Source organism: Anabrus simplex, chromosome 1, assembly GCF_040414725.1.
Source record: "Anabrus simplex isolate iqAnaSimp1 chromosome 1, ASM4041472v1, whole genome shotgun sequence".
NCBI classification, from domain to species: Eukaryota; Metazoa; Arthropoda; class Insecta; order Orthoptera; family Tettigoniidae; genus Anabrus; species Anabrus simplex.
In genome coordinates this window covers 235,951,839-235,971,800 of record NC_090265.1, presented here as the reverse complement: position 1 = coordinate 235,971,800, position 19,962 = coordinate 235,951,839, and the positions used below count along the sequence as shown (strand labels likewise).

At 36.9% G+C, this 19,962-nt stretch overlaps 1 protein-coding gene across 1 annotated transcript in view; it reads right to left on the bottom strand.

The window, feature by feature from the left end:
• Top3alpha (topoisomerase 3-alpha) overlaps positions 1-19,962 on the bottom strand; it is a gene marked incomplete at its 3' end in the record, with an annotated part of 217,121 nt that overhangs the window by 138,281 nt on the left and 58,878 nt on the right. The window contains exon 7 of the mRNA XM_067138868.2: positions 1,743-1,923. Coding sequence (XP_066994969.2) covers positions 1,743-1,923 — 181 coding nt within the window. The remainder of the gene's footprint in view (positions 1-1,742; positions 1,924-19,962) is intronic.

Below are 19,962 nucleotides of genomic sequence, written 5' to 3'. Positions count from 1 at the left end.
GAAAATAAGTTACATATAACCAGTTAATCATCTTCTAGTTCAAATAATAATACAAAAACAGTGCCTACTTATAACAGATGAATAAAAAAACACACAGCAATATATATTACACATCTGAATTACATTATTACGACCATCTGCTTGAAGTAACATCTGTAGCGTGTAGCCCAAGATGTATGCCCCATAACATGGGCTGGTGAAGCAGGTATAAAATGCGACCAACAGACTGGCTGTATACATTGCATTCCTGCTGTCATGGGTAAGGTAAGCAATTTAATAGAGTTTTAAAAAAAAAAAAGGCATAATCAGCAACTTTTGAGCCAAGGGGAGCAGAATTTCAGAAACAGAGATATACGTGTATATGTGGGAATAACCATCGTGGAAACTGTGGAGATCCACACGCAATTGATGTCCGATGTGAACATCGACTACAACTGTGTGTGAAGGCAAATCAACAAGCTAAAGTGGATAAATGGACTAGGGAACATCCAAACATGTTTTTGCTGCAAAAGTTTCAGCAAACCCTTCTGCGAATGGGGTTCCGGAGTAGATGGAGGGTGACTGCACCCATGCTAATGCAGGTGCAACGCTAAAAATTACTGGAATTTGCTAGATGGTAAGGCGACTGGATAGCTACTGATTGGCAATGGTTAGCCTCCTACAAAGAGTCATGTTTTCAGTTGCATAGAATGGATGGATGTCAGCATGTCCGGCAAGAAATGTCGCAGAACCAACACTTTGCAACCACTGCTAAACAGACAAAAGGTGATGGTTGCGATGTTATGATGTAGGGAATGTTCTCATGTGGATGGCACTGCTGATCGATTTAGTTATGAATTCATCCTCGGCGATTCACAATCACAGTCAGTCAGTTCTATCAATAACTGATGTGGCTCTTGAAGTCTGAAACTTAGGTAAGTATTTAGGAGTAGCCTCCACTTCCAGCGATCTTGAGTGATGTTTTGCCAATTAACTCCGGCAATTTTGCGCATGTCTTTGTCCCAGCGATCCAGTGGCCTTCCTCGCGGTCTCAATTTATATGCTGGGCTCCATTCAAGAACAACCTTGGTCGATCTGTCATAACTTCTTCCAGCAACATGTCCTGCCCATTGCCACTTCAAGGTTGAAATTCTCGTTATGATGTCAACGACATTTGTGACTGCTCTTATGAAAGGGGCCTTCTTTCTATCTTTCCTGGTAAACCCAAGCATAGACCTCTCCATTCCTCTCTGGACAGTTCTTAGTTTCCATTTAGTGAATTCATTAATTGTCCAGGTCTCACAGGCACAGGTCATGACAGGGAGAATGCATTGGTCATGAGGATAGATCATGGAATTTAAATAATAATCAATATTAATGTGAACATTTTTGGGATAACTTGTGAGTATATGATATGTCTGCAAGGGGATTCTGAACTGTATAGACCTACAAGAGATTATTAGCTAATACCATCTGAACAGTGGGGTTTCTCAATGCATGCCAACAGGATAAATACCTTTCTTCAAAATAAAATGTTCCAATTGATTTTTTAATATTATCTAGGTGTGAAATGTATGATATGGCAAGAAAACATGAAATCTAATATCATGAAGTACTGGATATTCTAAAATACGGTATGTGTAATTTGGTATCTTAACATACCTTTGATCAACGATCCTGCACATAGGATGCTAAATTTTAATTTTATTCCAGTATCACATTAATATTTGGGAAGAAAATTATTAAAAATAATCAATACACACCCCCCCAAGCTGGATCATGAGTCTGTTGTTCCACAAGGTTACGAAGATTCAACTCCTTCGGGAAAATATTTGTTTCAGTACGAGGATAACTGATGAATCCTTGAGAGTATAGTTTCTCTGCTATCCTCATAGTCTCCTTGGCACCGATTTTCAATTTACGAGAAGCTAACTTCTCAAGTTCCTGAAACCAGACAAGTAAATAAGTACTGTTATAGTCATTTCTACACTATGGATTAAAGACAGTAAATAAAAGTTTGTTTTTAAAAGAACAGAGTTTTACACTAGGTCTTATAGATATTTATACAACATGTGTAAAAACCTTTTCTTTTACTTGTGCGTGGCGACTGAACATCGTGAGTTTTAAGAAGTGAAAAGTTAAGATTCTCACCTTCAAGAATGCCAGCCAGTCATATGCTCAGTGTACGGCTGCACTAATCGGAGTAATGTAGTTGGTAATGTTCCATTTTTAGATAGACTTATAATAAGTGATGATTTCTTGGTAGGCCTACCTGTTTATCTTTGCCCTTGTAAGTTCAATTTTGTTCCCATCTGGTGTTGATGTACGATTCATTGAAGTTTGATATATTGAGGTTCCTTTTTTTCTCTCCAGAACGGACCTTTGTCTTGTGCTTGGACATTGGTTTGATGTAGGCCTATATCAGTCAAACTTTCACCAAATACAGTAAATACAGTATTTTACTGGTTTTCATGAAATTTAGGAAATGGTTATTGTACACCGAGTGAGTTGGCCAAGCGGTTAGGGGTGTGCACCTGTGAGCCTGCACTCTGGAGATAATGGGTTCGAACGCCACTCTCGATAGCTCTGAAGATGGTTTTCCATTGGTTTCACATTTTCACACCAGACAAATGCTGGGGCTGTACCTTAATTAAGGCCACAGCCACTTCCTTCCCACTCCTAGCCCTTTCCTATCCCATCATCGACGTAAGAGCTATCTGTGTCAGTGTGACGTAAAGTAACTTATGAAAAGAAAAAAAATAAGAATGTTCAGTCACATTAATATTTAAAATATTAGGCTACTCTCAGAGTGTCTACAGTTCCATTTTCAAAAATCCAGTCTATTTCCAGTATATTCAGTATAACTATCAGCAACATTCCAGTACCTAATACCGGGCGAGTTGGCCGTGCGGTTAGGGGCACGCAGCTGGGAGCTTGCATCCGGGAGATGGTGGGATCGAACCCCACTGTCAGCAGCCCTGAAGATGGTTTTCCGTGGTTTCCCATTTTTACACCAGGCAAATGCTGGGGCTGTACCTTAATTAAGGCCACGGCCGTTTCCTTCCTATTCCTAAGTCTGTCTTATCCCATCATCGCCATAAAACCTATCTGTGTCGGTGCGACGTAAAGCAAATAGGAACAGGAAAGAAAAACAGTATCTAATGCTATGAATTTTTTAAAAAATTCTTTAGGAACAATTACACCCCTGATTATTTCAGGTTTGTAATTTTTTGCCAACAAATGCATATTTTGTTTTTAATGAATTCAGTTAGCCTTGATTATTTAAAATGAAAATCCACAGCCTGTTTCCACTCATTTGACCGGCTCAGGAATGGAATGAATGAAGCCCCAATCCAGTGGCGAGGACAGGAATTGTGCCGGCTACCAAAGCCTGTCGCACTCCTCTGGGGCAACGATTAATGACTGACAAATGAAATGAAATTATATTGGAGAGTGTTGCTGGAATAAAAGATGACAGGGAAAACCGGAGTACCCGGAGAAAATCCTCTCCCGCCTACGCTTTGTCCAGCACAAATCTTACATGGAGTGACCAGGATTTGAACCACAGAACCCAGAGGTGAGAGGCTGGCGTGCTGTATTTATACAACATGCATAAAAACTTTTTCTTTTACAGCTAATTATCAAAATATACCATTTTTTAAATGTGTTTTTTTTTTTTTTTGCTAGGGGCTTTACGTCACACCGACACAGATAGGTCTTATGGCGACGATGGGATAGGAAAGGCCTAGGAGTTGGAAGCGGCCATGGCCTTAATTAAGGTACAGCCCCAGCATTTGCCTGGTGTGAAAATGGGAAACCATGGAAAACCATCTTCAGGGCTGCCGATAGTGGGATTCGAACCTACTATCTCCCGGATGCAAGCTCACAGCCGCGCGCAAAATGTTTTTTTTTACAAGGCCTATCAACTCCCCTCACTGCCCTTCACTCCACCAATTGCTTTCAAAACTCTTTAATTTAGAATAATTTATACAACTCTTGCTTTAGAAAAAAATTACAATCTCAATGAATACAAAATTGTTTGTAAGACTATTAAAACAATTTCAAGACAAAAAAATGACAACTTGACAGTTTTATATAAATGGAAAAAAAATCATTGTACTTATACATAGCTGCAAAACTATTTGTTTTCAATTTACAATGGTATATTAGACACACATAAAATATACCGGTACTTGAAAAGTCTTATCTAACACCACTGCTTCTAAGTGACAATGCACTTTTGACTATTTGGATCACTTTGTTAACACTTACATCCAATAAACACAGCCAAAGAAAGAGTATCATATAATACACACTGTGGAAGTAAACCGTTCTTGAATAGATTCTGTACCAGGCTTATTCTAAGTAAAAACTTGTTCCGGATAACAAGTCACAAGAAAGACGTATATATGAAATCAAGCACTTTTATATGCATCACAGTAAAGAATATAAAATATATTACTCTATATACAGTAGTCTTTATAATATGGTATATGTTATGTACAAAAAGTTGTGTGCTATGCTATATAGTGTATACATTTTGTAACAAAGTTGTGAATTATCATCATATGTATTTTATTTCAATTCACAATGACCACAGCTTACACTCACAAGGTTCACACACTTACGACAGTATATATATATATATATTTATTTTTCAGTCTTTTCAACTCTTTCTCCAGTCTTCTGCCTCTTCCTTAGCACTCTGAATAACACATCGTTTCTTCAATTCTATATGTTTTATTTCGTCTGCTGCTAACTTTTTTTAGGTTGTGATGTTATCTGTACTCTTTTTATACTTATCTAAAGCTTTATTTCCCAATGATGCATTTTTGGCTGCATGGATCATCTTTTTTGAAACACTGACAGCTAATACTCCACCAGCTGCAGATACTGCATCATACACCAGATGCTGTGCAATCAAGCTATTTTCATGAAGATTCTCTACTAGGCATTCTTTGTTTATTGAAAAACCTCCTTCTACAGAAGCGTTGCTGTGAAACAAAACAAGTACTTTTTGTGTGAAGTGGATCAGTTCTTTTGAAACATTGTGTTGAAAATAGGCAGTGCTGCTTCACTACTTCTTTTTTTTGATGAGAAATCTAAGAAGTCTCATTTTGCAATATCAGCTTCCATAGGAGATAAATTGTTTAGTCTCAACAAGAACTTCTAATGCAGCAGTTACCCTGCAGGTCCTAATAGACAAATTGGTCATAATTGCAGAATTGAAGCAGCTGGCACCTCTAACAAACTTGAAAGCGAGAGGGCTTTTGACAAAAATCTTTATACAAATATCAACACGAAATTTTCTGCAGTCTCCACAGAACTGGAGAACTTTAAAATCTCTTATTCCCTTACGTTTTAAAGCTGATGAGGCTGCAAATCCAATCTCAACAGCATGGAAGGGCTTTATATTTTCTGTTTTCTTCAAATCAATCGAGAGAAGTTTCTTACTAGTATTTGCTGATGTTAAAACCTGGTTCTTTACAATTCTTCCTAACAGGTGTTCAAGCATTGTACTCAGATCAGAAAACAAAAAAGGCAAAAGAGGATCATTACTCTGATATTTGGAGAGATACTGGTCCAGCTCAAGGGAAACAGAACTCATGAATCATAACTGTGCTGGGAGCAGATCAGTTTTTTCTTACAAAACTTTTTGTAATTCTAAAGTTTTCTGATGCAGGAAGTTTTTCCTCAAAAGCATCAACATACTTCTTAATATGTGGCAGCATTTCCACAGCTCCTTCAGTAACTTTTGAGTTTCCGACCCATCTGATAGACCAGAACTTCAGAGGAAACAGATGTGATCCTGTTACGTGTTTGTAATCTGCACATCGCTCAGCTCCATGGCTAAATGGTTAACATGCTGGCTTTTGGTCACAGGGGTCCCAGGTTCGATTCCCGGCAGGGTCGGGAATTTTAACTATCATTGGTTAATTTCGCTGACACGGGGGCTGGGTGTATGTGTCGTCTTCATCATCATTTCATCATCACAACGCGCAGGTCGCCTACGGGAGTCAAATCAAAAGACCAGCACCTGGCAAGCCGAACATGTCCTCTGACACTCCCGGTACTAAAAGCCATACACCATTTCATTTTTTAATCTGCATGTCTGCTTAGAAAGTTGCCGTGTAACAAAACAAGTACTTTTTGTGTGAAGTGGATCAGTTCTTTTGAAACATTGTGTTGAATATAGGCGGTGCTAAGAAAATCGCCCAATCGATCAGTTTTGGGATAAAAGAACGCAAAAATCGGTAAATGTTCCATTCAGAGTTGTTGTGTGCTGTTTTATATGCACCATGAACAGTATGCAAAGAGTAGGTACCAAAATACAACACCTCCAGATCTGAGGTGTATCACCTAAGTACTTCTTTAGATCTTTCAAAAACTTTATTGATACTTGCAGCACCTTTTTCACATCCAAACCAGTGTCTTTCAAGTTTTGCAAAAATGTCATCAGAAGGTCCTCAGCAGTAGCATGACCTAAAAATAAGAGGAAAGACTTCTTTCAAAGATGACTGGTTGGACAGAACAATATATTGAGATTGTTGCTAATGTAAGATATCTTGTTCGAACTAAGTTTCAATCCCAAAATCTAACAACCATACCCATTCGACCCTTCTGAGCGACAGAATTTAAACTTTTTTACAAGAAATACAAAAGCAAGGACACTTTTTAACCAAGTTTATCAATTCTTTTCAGAAGTATGGACCCAATCCATATGTAACTAGGTATCCAAGTTTATCCTTGTGCAACTTCTTCACAATTTTGCTGTCAGGAAACATGATTTTAAAAAGATCATTACAAATGCCAAAACTTCCAGCAGAAGAATGGGTCACAACTTGAGTAATAGCCAGAAGTGCCAACTTTTGAAATGGCTTTTCCGTAATTTCCCTCCAACTACCCTCCGAAAAATTTTGGAGTCAAATCCAAAGCACACTGACACCTTCTGGATAATGACACCCTCTTTGCCCTTCCCGACACCACTCTATTCTAATATATATCCTATCACACAATAATTTGCATATTACTAGTTCTGTCATAAAACATTCTTTGTAACTTGTTTCCCACGCAGCAGGTGCTTTCGTGTGGGATTTTTCTCGTATTCCACTGTGAGGACATTTTCACCTTATGAACAATAAGCAAATCCAGTGTAGATGTGATTATTGTAGGCCTGAAGCCATTCTGTTTTTTCCTATTAACACTGAAAACTCTTCCTGTGGGAGACTTAATGTCAGGTACACTTAATACTGCAATAATACAAGATTACATTTTTTAGTGAATAGCAGAGTAGAGTTCCTTCAATCACAATGAATTTCACGATGCTCACAAGTAGCAAAAGGAAGTGATGAATGAAAAAGTATCGTTGCCAACTCACAAACACTGAAACGAAGAGAGTCCAGTACTAATGCTCGAAAAGATTCAAATTTCCTTGTTTCCTTATTTTTTCCGTAAAAATTATATTTTTGTTATAATGTCGCTTTTTCGGTAATAATTTACCCTTTGGCCATAATGCCATAATCATCAGGGGAAATCCGTAATAATTACGGATAATCAGTAACAATTGCACCTCTGGTAATAGCCCACAATATTTCTGCAGTAATAAATTCATCCCTGATGATAAAATTGTTAAGAGTGCTTCTAGGTTCAACACAAGTATGCTTATCATAAACAACTGAAGTTAGCACTTCACAAAGTTCAGCTTTCACTGGAACAGAGTTCGTAGTTGAGGGAGCAGCATTCTCTGGAACAGAGTTCGTAGTTGAGGGAGCAGCATTCACAGGAACAGAGTCTGTAGTTGCTTCCTTGGCAGGCGTCATGTGAAACAGTGTTTTGCTGGAACTTGAAGCGTTTACTCTTTCGATGTGCCATCTGCCTTTGGCATGAAATCGAACTGAAGACACCCCCCTGTTGCTAATATCAAAACTAGCCATACACAATGAGCAATACCCTTCATAGTTATCACTTTCCATTCTCTGAAGCCAATTCCAATCTGAATTTATTGTTCTGTCCAACCAGTCATCTTTGAAAGAAATCTTTCCTCTTATTTTACTCACTGTCTCTGAAAAATAAGTGCAACACGAGTGTAAATAAATAAATAAATAAATAAATAAATAAATAAATAAATAAATAAATAAATAAATAAATAAATAAATAAATAAATAAATAAATAAATAAATAAATAAATAAATAAATAAATAAATAAATAAATAAACAAACAAATAAATGAATAAATAAATAAATAAATAAATAAATAAATAAATAAATAAATAAATAACAATGGATGAATGATATTATATGCATAATACAGGCTACTTGAAGTATAGCATATAATATAATGCATCCATTGTTATTATACTTGAAGTATTGCAAAAAAAGACGAATGAAGGAAAAGGGAATGGAAACTGAAAACAGTATTAGTAGAAAAGGGGAAATTATGACCGTCTACAATACCAAGACCGGGCGAGTCGGCTGTGTGGTTAGGAGCGCGCAGCTGTGTGCTTGCATCCAGGATATAGTGGGTTCGAATCCCACTGTCGGCAGCCCTGAAGATGGTTTTCCGTGGTTTCCCATTTTCACACAACGCAAATGCTGGGGCTGTACCTTAATTAAGGCCAAAGCTGCTTCCTTCCCATTCCTAGGCCTTTCCAGTCCCATCGTTGCCATAAGACCTATCTGTGTCGGTGCGACATAAAGCAAATAGCAAAACAACACCAAGAGAGATGCTGGGCGATGAGGGCGTCACGTCCTCACACCAGGTTATTAGAGAAAATCACAAGTTGTTATTCTAGTAACTGTACTGTTACTACTGTACCACAGAAGTACCACTTTAAGTTTGCCATCCTAAACAATTGTTCTTATTACCTGGACTTTGAGTGCAAATATCCAGGGCAGATTGTAAAGAATATTTGTTCCGGTATATTTTATAATTTTTCCAGTATATGGTTCAAAATTCCAGTACCTCCAGTACCTATATTAAATTCGAGTACTTCCAGTATCAGTAGACACCTTGACACTTCATAATGCCAACTTTCGAGGTTACCTTTCAGCTATCAATCCCAGTCTGATGCAGTAAAAGAAAAAAAAATGTTCCCTACAGTATAACAAATAATTTTAACGAGCGAGTTGACCGTACGGTTAGGGTCACGCAGCTGTGAGCTAGCATTCAGGAGATAGTGAGTTAGAATCCCACCGTTGGCAGCCCTAAAGACGGTTCTCCGTAGTTTCCCATTTTCACATCAAGCAAATGCTGGAGCTGTACCTTAATTAAGATTAAATCTGTTACCTTCCCAATCCTAGCCGTTTTCCATCCTTCCGTCACCGAAAACCTTTGATGTGTTAGTGCGACATTAAACAAGTAGCAAAAATAAATTAATTAATAAAAAACAATTATAGTGGTATTCATGGGGATGCAATACATTGTAAAATATGATCAGAATGAGGTTGTAACCTATCATAGGTCCCTTTCATTTTAAGAACTTTCCTTCCTAAATACTCATTTATGTCCCCGGTTTTTATTGTAATTAACACTTAACCACAACAGCCAAGCAGGGTAATGCTCGTATTCCGATTTCGTAGCCTGTTCTTACCTGTATGTCACTGTATGACTATTCTCCTTGTATCCTTTTTGAACTACCCTACAATCACCTGATTGTGGTGTTGCCCTCGTCCCACAACAGGGATGAAGTGGCGCTATTTGCACTCTATGATTATTAATGCTCTAAACTTTCAGCTAATGGTCTTTAATTTTGCAACAGTGATTCTATAATGCATGTTTTCAATATTTGTTATAATTCGACAACCACACCCTCTTGCTTATATGACCACCGAAAACATGGCGGACGTCCGTTCAGTTAGCTTCAGCCAGGCAGCACTTCTGCCTCTCTATGTTATTCTAGCTCGTAACTATGCATAAAAGAAAATATATTTCTGTAGGTGGAAAGAGAACATGTGTTTTTCTGCGTTTGTAAGAGATAGGTACTATAAAATTTTTACCATGACATCTCCAATCAAACTCATGCCCACCTAACCATGCTTGGTAACTGTTTCACGGTGGAAGATCTTAATCATTTACGTGTATCCACCCATTCCTTCACTCTGAGGACTCCAAAGTTAATCAACAAGTACTCAAATACAGGAAAGCACCCAGCCTCAACCGATCATTTTCATCCATTTTCTTACTTCCATCCACAACTCAGCAGCAGTCTCCAGGATTCATCAAAAAGCAGAATCATTCTTGCTCTCTTACCGAAAATTCTAGATCAGTTAAGATTTAGTACATAATGTTCTTACCTGATAAATTGCTCTTCCATCTGTTCCCTTAACCCATTCAGTGGGAAATGTGGCATAGGCTGCGAGATACTGTCTCTTTCCTGGTGGATGAGGCAGAGTAAAGAAACTACAATTGGCAGCTTTCTCACAGAATATTACAATGTGTAGGCTACTTTCATGTCCCAAAATATAGTGTGCTATGTTATGTTTATTCCAGTGGTTTGTAAGTGTTCTTAACTGCAGTGTGTATTTTTGAGTTATTAGTTATAATTGAGAATTTTTATATACATCTGGACCAGTACTTTAATGCTAACACCGGGCAAGTTGGCCATGCGGTTAGGAGCGTGCTGCTGTGAGCTCGCATCCGGGAGATAGTGGGTTGGAATCCCACTGTTGGCAGCCCTGAAAATGGTTTTCCAGTTTCACACCAGGCAAATGCTGGGGCCGTATCTTAATTAAGGCCACGGCCGCTTCCTTCCCATTCCTAGGCCTTTCCCGTCCCATCGTCGCCACAAGACGTATCTGTGTCGGTGCGACGTAAAGCAAAATAGCAACAACAAAAATATTATGCTAACCTTAACGAAATAACGGAAAAGTCCAATATTTTATTTGATTTATTCATTACCTATTTCAGAAAAAAACAAATTAGCGTATCACAAATATTTCTTTAACCCTCTCGTGCACGCATTTTCAGTTTCAAGTGAAAGAAAAATTGTCTTGATTTTTTATTCATTGGAAGGTTACAAAATACAATCATGTTGAAGATAAAGAAATAATAGTTCATTTTCTTTGAAAATTCCACAGACCTCATATGAGGCCTATATGCATGAAGGGAGTCCACACACATCACAACACAACTGAAGTGAGGAATAATTTTCTTGGGAGATACTGTGCGCTGCATGTCAGTTTTACATGCACGTTTTACCAAACTAAATTTTGTATTAAGAAGTGGCTGTTGTTGTTATTTCCTGCTATGGAATTCCTCAAAACACTGTGGATAAAGGGCATATTGACAGTGAAGGCAGACATACCTGGTTTTCCTTGAACAAACGTGAAGGTGGCACTTCTGTCCTTTCCCAGCTTATAGGTAGCCTTTACTTTCAACCATTTTTTGGTTGCTAGTGGCATCTGTGAAGCGGGTCTTCCTTTCTTGGGTTCATGATTGCTTCCCATGTAAATGAGAGAAGTAGTTACTGAGGACTTGAATTCTAACAGATCCAGCTTCTCACAATCTGGGTTCATTCTCCAGAGGATCCAACAGTTTATAATGGTCACATTCAGTAGATAATGGAATACTCTGAAGTACTCCCTTTTGTGCCTTATGTGTGCCAATAAAGACCTACGAGCGAGTCCATTAGATGTACGCCACCCCTGTGGGAATTGTAAATGCTGATGGAATATGGTTGTGGAATTTCAATGATTGCGCGCAGTTTTCGACACCATCTCTTAGCAACACCTACAGGTTCTGCTCCAGCAAATGTAGATGCTACGTGTAAAAATGAATTATCATGCAAGCAGGTTGTTGTGATGTTGGACTGCGACGTAAGAGAGTACAACCCTCTCGGTTCCTTCTTCATGGTTTTCACAGACCACAGCTTGAGATCAGCACCACAAAGCCTGTTAGCTCTGATAGTCCTGGAAGCATAAATGCCATCTTCAAGAAGTTTCTAGAGAAGATTAATCAACCTAAACAGATTATCAAAAGCTTATGGGTTTTGAACTTCACGTCTTCATGCAGCCTAAGAACATCATCGCCAACTGCTCCAAATTCAGAATGACCTTCACCATTTCGCACTTTTCCTTGATAGATCTCAAAGCTATGGATGTATCTGAGGAACTGGTTGAGACCCAAATTTTGAAGCCCCATTTTTAGGGTTTACTCTTCATACATTGTTTCAGCTTTGATCGGCCTTTGAAAGGGAGCATCTCATCAACTGATGAAAATTCTTCTGGCTGGGAAGAACAACTAAGGATGTGCTTGAAATGGTCAATCGCAGGACGTAAACGTATAAGCCGATCATTGATGTCTGCTGGAATGTTCTGATTGTCAATGAAGTGCAAATACTTCCCTATCTCGCAAAAGCGATTGTATAACATATTGTCAGGTATTACTGACAGGGCGCAGAGTATATTGTGACATTTGTTGTGAAGACTACATTTTCTACAGACGGCCCTGGTTCTTCATGCATAGAAATGAGAATGTACGACAAATGTGCCATGAAACATCAGTAGTCTGTCTTGGTTTGCATAAAAAATTCCACCAAAACACTACAATATTGTGTAGTTCTAATTTAGGTTACGAATGTGAACCATAACCTCTCGTACATTTCAACCTCAAATGAGGCCCCTATATTATTACACAAAATAATGGTAATTGCATGTACAATAAAAATACTGATACCATTCAAAAGAGCATACTTTTCTGTTATATAAAACATTTTTACTTATCAGTTGCATATATTTGTAAAGGACATATCAATTTCAATAATACAGTCTCCATATGAAACACACAAATAACAAGAGCGCCACAACTGCTTACAACTTCGCAGCTGCAAGGAAGTGCTGTCATCTCATAGATATAGTTGTAACTAATATAACACCTCACATGAGGTCTAAAGTGAAGTACAGTCATAATTTTCCACAAATTCATAACAATATTAATTGAACGGCACACTAAACGAAACATAATTTTGGGACCTCATATGAGGCTTGTGCGCACGAGAGGGTTAAGTTAATTAAAGGTCCTCCGTCGATACAATCACCATCATTCCCCCACCCGTCGGCCCCGCCTTCAGCCACTTCCCATTTCCCCGCCCCTCCCTCCGCACACCGCCCGCTCCACTGGGTTGCTCCTCCCTTCACTAACTTTCTTCCCCTCCTATTCCATGCCATTCTCATTACTCTAGTTGCACTCTACCAGTCAGGTCGTTCACATTGTGGGCAAGGTGAGTGCTCATGTCTTCTTTCTTCGTTTTTCGCCATTCCCTTCTTTTAAAATATCTCACATTAATTCTAACTTTTTCATCATCAGGTTCTATTGGTTCCAACTTGGATTGGGAATTTTCCTAATACCACAGCAAGAATCCATATTATAAGAATGTCGTATGGTTTTATCTACATTTAATTTCTGTTAAAAATTAAATAATTGAAAAAGAGGTTCAACCTATTCAATACATAGGAAAGAAATGTAGTGATTATATTTTTATTTAATAGTAAATATAAATGGGACCGGTTTCGATCCTAGTCCAGGTCATCGTCAGCCGTAAAAACATGTAAAACAATGCATATGAAAAAGAAAAAGATTAATTAAACTCTGGATCGGTATAAGATGAAACAGTACGTAATATTAAGAATGGTAGTATGGCACACGCAATGATAGGCGAAGTCTCACAATGTTTATGAATATTGGAGAACAGTCAAAAGGGTCAGTTTCCACACTCTGTCAGGCACAAAGTCACAACACTATCAAATAATATATGAAGATCATAAATAACTTGAAGTCGCAGACGAATAGATTTGTAGAAGCAAACCGCCAGCTCCCGGTGATCAGCGCGGCACATTCAAGGTCATGCGCTGCGGTCCCGAACGCCAAAGTAGAATGGAGAATATCCTGAAGGTCCAGTATTTGTCTCGGTTGCGGGAAGTTATGTACGTGTATATAGAAATATACAACGCAAATCAGTATAATTGAATGAGTACTTGTGCTCCTGCTAAGTTCTAGGAAAACAGTTGACTTGAAAAAACAATTGTAAAGAGAAAAAAATATAGTAAAAAGCGCAATATCGGAAAACAAATGATAAGTTATATGCACAGTGCGCTATTTTTTAAATTGAAAAAATTTTAGGTCATGATTGAAGTAGTCGAAGTTGGCGCAAGACAAGAGTTAAAATTTGAAAGAGGAGAACCGAAATGAAGGTCGATGGTTTTTTTTTTTTTTTTTTTTAATAGAGAAGGTAGAATAAATTAACAGAGGAAGAGTGATAGTGAAATAAGAGAAAGAATAAAAGAAATTGAAGTTAGATGGTATTGAGGAAGGATAAGATAGGGAAATGAAGGAGGGGTAGTTTAGGGTGGGTTATTGGAGGTAGAAAATGTGGGTGGGAACTTTGTAAGGCATGGAAAATAGAATTGGGGTTTTGGAATTTGGAATTTTTGAGAAGAAGAATTAGGAAGTCAAAAAGGATATTGGGTTTTTCAGAAATGTCGTTTAAATTGAAATTAGGGTTGAAGTACTGGTCAAGGTGGATAAAGCAATTTTCAGTAATGTTTAAGAGGGGGCCTTTGTTAATGATTTTAAGTATATTCAAGTCATTGTCAATACTGGTGAAACTATGCTTGGAGTCTTCTATGTGCTGTCCTATGGCAGAGAATCTGTTGTATTTAATGGCGTTGACATGTTCAGAGTACCTGATATTGAAGTTGCGGCCAGTTTGTCCGACGTAGGAGGAATTGCAGTTGTTGCATTTGAATCTGTATACACCAGATTTAGAAAAAGCATTAGATTTATTTAGAGATTTAGAGTTGTGTAAGATATCAAGATTTCTATTGTTAGTTCTAAAAGAAATTTTCATATTATGTTTTTTAAAAATATTAGTTATTTTATAAGCATCCTGAGTGAAAGTGAAGGTGGAAAAAGCAGTTGGTTTTATTGTGTCTTTAGATAAAGTGGTTTTTGGACGGTGTTTGAATTTGTTGATGATGCGGTTTATGAAGGAGTTGTTAAAGCCACTGAATTTAGCAATGTTGCGGATGGTGTTTAATTCATTATTTAAATCTTTTTTGGACATAGGGGTGTTGAAACCACGAAAAATTAAGCTGTTATAAGTAGCACGTTTATGAGCTTGGAGGTGCGAAGAATCTTGTCTTATTGTGGTTGCTGTTTGGGTTGGTTTTCTGAAAATTTTGTAAGATAAAGAAGGATGTCTAGTAATGGTTAGGTCTAGAAAATTAAGAGTTTGGTTGTGTTCTGATTCGAGAGTGAATTTAATGTTAGAGTCTAAGTTGTTGAGATGAAAAAGTGTAGAGGCTGCGTTGGTTGATTCCTCATTTAATATTACTAATGTGACATCGACATATCTCGCCCAAAAGAGGATGTTGGAGAAATTATTATTATTATTAATTCTTGTGTTTTCTAAGAAGTCGAGGTAAATTTCAGCAAGAATGCCAGAAGCTGGTGAGCCCATAGCCAAGCCATCTTGTTGATAAATGGTGTTGTCAAAGGTAAAATAATTATTGTTGAGAACTAATTTTAAAATAGACATGAAGTCTTGAATTTCAAGTTTACTTAGGTTACTGAATTTGTTTAGGTTGTTGTTTATAATGGGGAATAATTTTGAAATTGGAATACTAGGGTACATGTTCACAATGTCAAAAGAATGGAGAGAAAAATTTGGTTGGATTTCAAAATTCTTTAATTTGTTGATTAGATCAGAAGTGTTTTTGATAGATTTGTTGGATAAAAATCGATAATTTTTTAGTAAAAATGTTTGGATGAATTTAGAAGTGTTGTATAGTGGACTGGGTCTGTAATTGATTATTGGACGGAAGGGAATGTTAGTTTTGTGAATTTTAAAAAACTGCTTTTTCCACCTTCACTTTCACTCAGCATGCTTATAAAATAACTAATATTTTAAAAAAACATAATATGAAAATTTCTTTTAGAACTATTATTTAGTTTTTTCTTGATCTGTGAGGAGAAAGGAAGCATTTTTTAAAGTATGTTTGAGTAGGCGTTGGATTTTTGTGGTTTGGTCTTTTTTTACTATAGGGAAAGAAGGGTCACTGAAAAAGTTTTTGGTTTTATCTAAGTAGTCAGTTTTTTCCATTATGACAGTAGTGTTGCCTTTATCAGATTTGGTGATAATGAGATTATTGTCATTGATTTTCTTTTTAAGATCTGAAATGATTTTATTATCTTTAATTAAATTATTAATATTATTATTATTATTATTATTATTATTATTATTATTATTATTATTAAGAGAAATGTTTTTGTTATTGTTAATGAAGATTTTTTCAAGTTTCCTTTTTACTTCATATCTGATTTCATCTTGTTCATCTGTTGGCATTTTGTTAATGGCTATTTCAGATTCAATAATTAAATTGGTGGCTACATTGAAAGTGTTGAGATTGGGCCAATTGTGTTTGAGGCCCTTCGAAAGAATTGAGTTTTTAACATCACTCAGAGTTGTTTTAGATAGATTTATGATGGGAGGATGGAATTGTTCAATAGTTTTGGAGGGTGTGTTACGGTTCTTAAACTGGAATTCATGTGAAGAAGATTTGTTCTTAAGAATTTTGAGTTTTTTCTCTACGGTTTGTTGTTTGATTGACAGTACATGAAATAATTTATTGTCTGCTTGAGTTAAGAAGAGGTTCCATTGTGCACTCGGGAGAAGATTAGCAATTTCTAGATGTGTTTCGTATAATCTGTTGTTTAAAAATGATTTTTTCTTGTATAAGAAATGAATTTCGTTTTTTAACCAAATTTTGTTGGTTATTCTTTGGGTTTTTAACATGCGAGGAGAAGAAATGTTTTTTCTGGTACAACTTTGAAGAAATTTGGGGGTAAGATTGTAGGATACGCATTGTTTCAGGAAGTCGATGTCTTTTCCTAATTTAGCGATCTTGATCTTAAGGCCCATGTAAGAGAAGGCTTTTTGTTTAGCTTGGTTAGCTTGTGCATTTAAAGATAAAAATTTCATTGTTCCGTATTGAAAGTATTAACGTTAAAAATTAAATAATTGAAAAAGAGGTTCAACCTATTCAATACATAGGAAAGAAATGTATTTTTTTTTGCTACGGGCTTTACGTCGCACCGACACAGATAGGTCTTATGACGACGATGGGATAGGAAAGGCCTAGGAGTTGGAAGGAAGCGGCCGTGGCCTTAATTAAGGTACAGCCCCAGCATTTGCCTGGCGTGAAAATGGGAAACCACGGAAAACCATTTTCAGGGCTGCCGATAGTGGGATTCGAACCTACTATCTCCCGGATGCAAGCTCTCAGCCGCGCGCCTCTACGCGCACGGCCAACTCGCCCGGTGAAAGAAATGTAGTGATTACATTTTTATTTAATAGTAAATATAAATGGGACCGGTTTCGATCCTAGTCCAGGTCATCGTCAGCCGTAAAAAAAACATGTAAAACAATGCATATGAAAAAGAAAAAAGATTAATTAAACTCTGGATCGGTATAAGATGAAACAGTACGTAATATTAAGAATGGTAGTATGGCACACGCAATGATAGGCGAAGTCTCACAATGTTTATGAATATTGGAGAACAGTCAAAAGGGTCAGTTTCCACACTCTGTCAGGCACAAAGTCACAACACTATCAAATAATATATGAAGATCATAAATAACTTGAAGTCGCAGACGAATAGATTTGTAGAAGCAAACCGCCAGCTCCCGGTGATCAGCGCGGCACATTCAAGGTCATGCGCTGCGGTCTCGAACGCTAAAGTAGAATGGAGAATATCCTGAAGGTCCAGTATTTCTCTCGGTTGCGGGAAGTTAAGTACGTGTATATAGAAATATACAACGCAAATCAGTATAATTGAATGAGTACTTGTGCTCCTGCTAAGTTCTAGGAAAACAGTTGACTTGAAAAAACAATTGTAAAGAGAAAAAAATATAGTAAAAAGCGCAATATCGGAAAACAAATGATAACTTATATGCACAGTGCGCTATCTTTTAAATTGAAAAAATTTTAGGTCATGATTGAAGTAGTCGAAGTTGGCGCAAGACAAGAGTTAAAATTTGAAAGAGGAGAACCGAAATGAAGGTCGATTGTTTTTTTTATTTTTTTTTATAGAGAAGGTAGAATAAATTAACAGAGGAAGAGTGATAGTGAAATAAGAGAAAGAATAAAAGAAATTGAAGTTAGATGGTATTGAGGAAGGATAAGATAGGGAAATGAAGGAGAGGTAGTTTAGGGTGGGTTAGGAGGGTGGGTTATTGGAGGTAGAAAATGTGGGTGGGAACTTTGTAAGGCATGGAAAATAGAATTGGGGTTTTGGAATTTGGAATTTTTGAGAAGAAGAATTAGGAAGACAAAAAGGATATTGGGTTTTTCAGAAATGTCGTTTAAATAATGAATTAAACACCATCCGCAACATTGCTAAATTCAATGGCTTTAACAACTCCTTCATAAACCGCATCATCAACAAACTCAAACACCGTCCAAAAACCACTTTATCTAAAGACACAATAAAACCAACTGCTTTTTCCACCTTCACTTTCACTCAGGATGCTTATAAAATAACTAATATTTTTAAAAAACATAATATGAAAATTTCTTTTAGAACTAACAATAGAAATCTTGATATCTTACACAACTCTAAATCTCTAAATAAATCTAATGCTTTTTCTAAATCTGGTGTATAAGATTCAAATGCAACAACTGCAATTCCTCCTACGTCGGACAAACTGGCCGCAACTTCAATATCAGGTACTCTGAACATGTCAACACCATTAAATAAAACAGATTCTCTGCCATAGGACAGCACATACAAGACTCCAAGCATAGTTTCACCAGTATTGACAATGACATGAATATACTTAAAATCTTTAACAAAGGCCCCCTCTTAAACATTACTGAAAATTGCTTTATCCACCTTGACCAGTACTTCAACCCTAATTTCAATTTAAACAACATTTCTGAAAAACCCAATATCCTTTTTGACTTCCTAATTCTTCTTCTCAAAAATTCCAAATTCCAAAACCCCAATTCTATTTTCCATGCCTTACAAAGTTCCCACCCACATTTTCTACCTCCAATAACCCACCCTAAACTACCCCTCCTTCATTTCCCTATCTTATCCTTCCTCAATACCATCTAACTTCAATTTCTTTTATTCTTTCTCTTATTTCACTATCACTCTTCCTCTGTTAATTTATTCTACCTTCTCTATTTAAAAAAAAAAAAAAAACCCATCGACATTCATTTCGGTTCTCCTCTTTCAAATTTTAACTCTTGTCTTGCGCCAACTTCGACTAGTTCAATCATGACCTAAAATTTTTTCAATTTAAAAAATAGCGCACTGTGCATATAACTTATCATTTGTTTTCCGATATTGCGCTTTTTACTATATTTCTTTCTCTTTACAATTGTTTTTTCAAGTCAACTGTTTTCCTAGAACTTAGCAGGAGCACAAGTACTCATTCAATTATACTGATTTGCGTTGTATATTTCTATATACACATACATAACTTCCCGCAACCGAGACAAATACTGGACCTTCAGGATATTCTCCATTCTACTTTGGCGTTCGAGACCGCAGCGCATGACCTTGAATGTGCCGCGCTGATCACCGGGAGCTGGCGGTTTGCTTCTACAAATCTATTCGTCTGCGACTTCAAGTTATTTATGATCTTCATATATTATTTGATAGTGTTGTGACTTTGTGCCTGACAGAGTATGGAAACTGACCCTTTTGACTGTTCTCCAATATTCATAAACATTGTGAGACTTCGCCTATCATTGCGTGTGCCATACTACCATTCTTAATATTACGTACTGTTTCATCTTATACCGATCCAGAATTTAATTAATCTTTTTCTTTTTCATATGCATTGTTTTACATGTTTTTACGGCTGACGATGACCTGGACTAGGGTCGAAACCGGTCCCATTTATATTTACTATTAAATAAAAATATAATCACTACATTTCTTTCCTATGTATTGAATAGGTTGAACCTCTTTTTCAA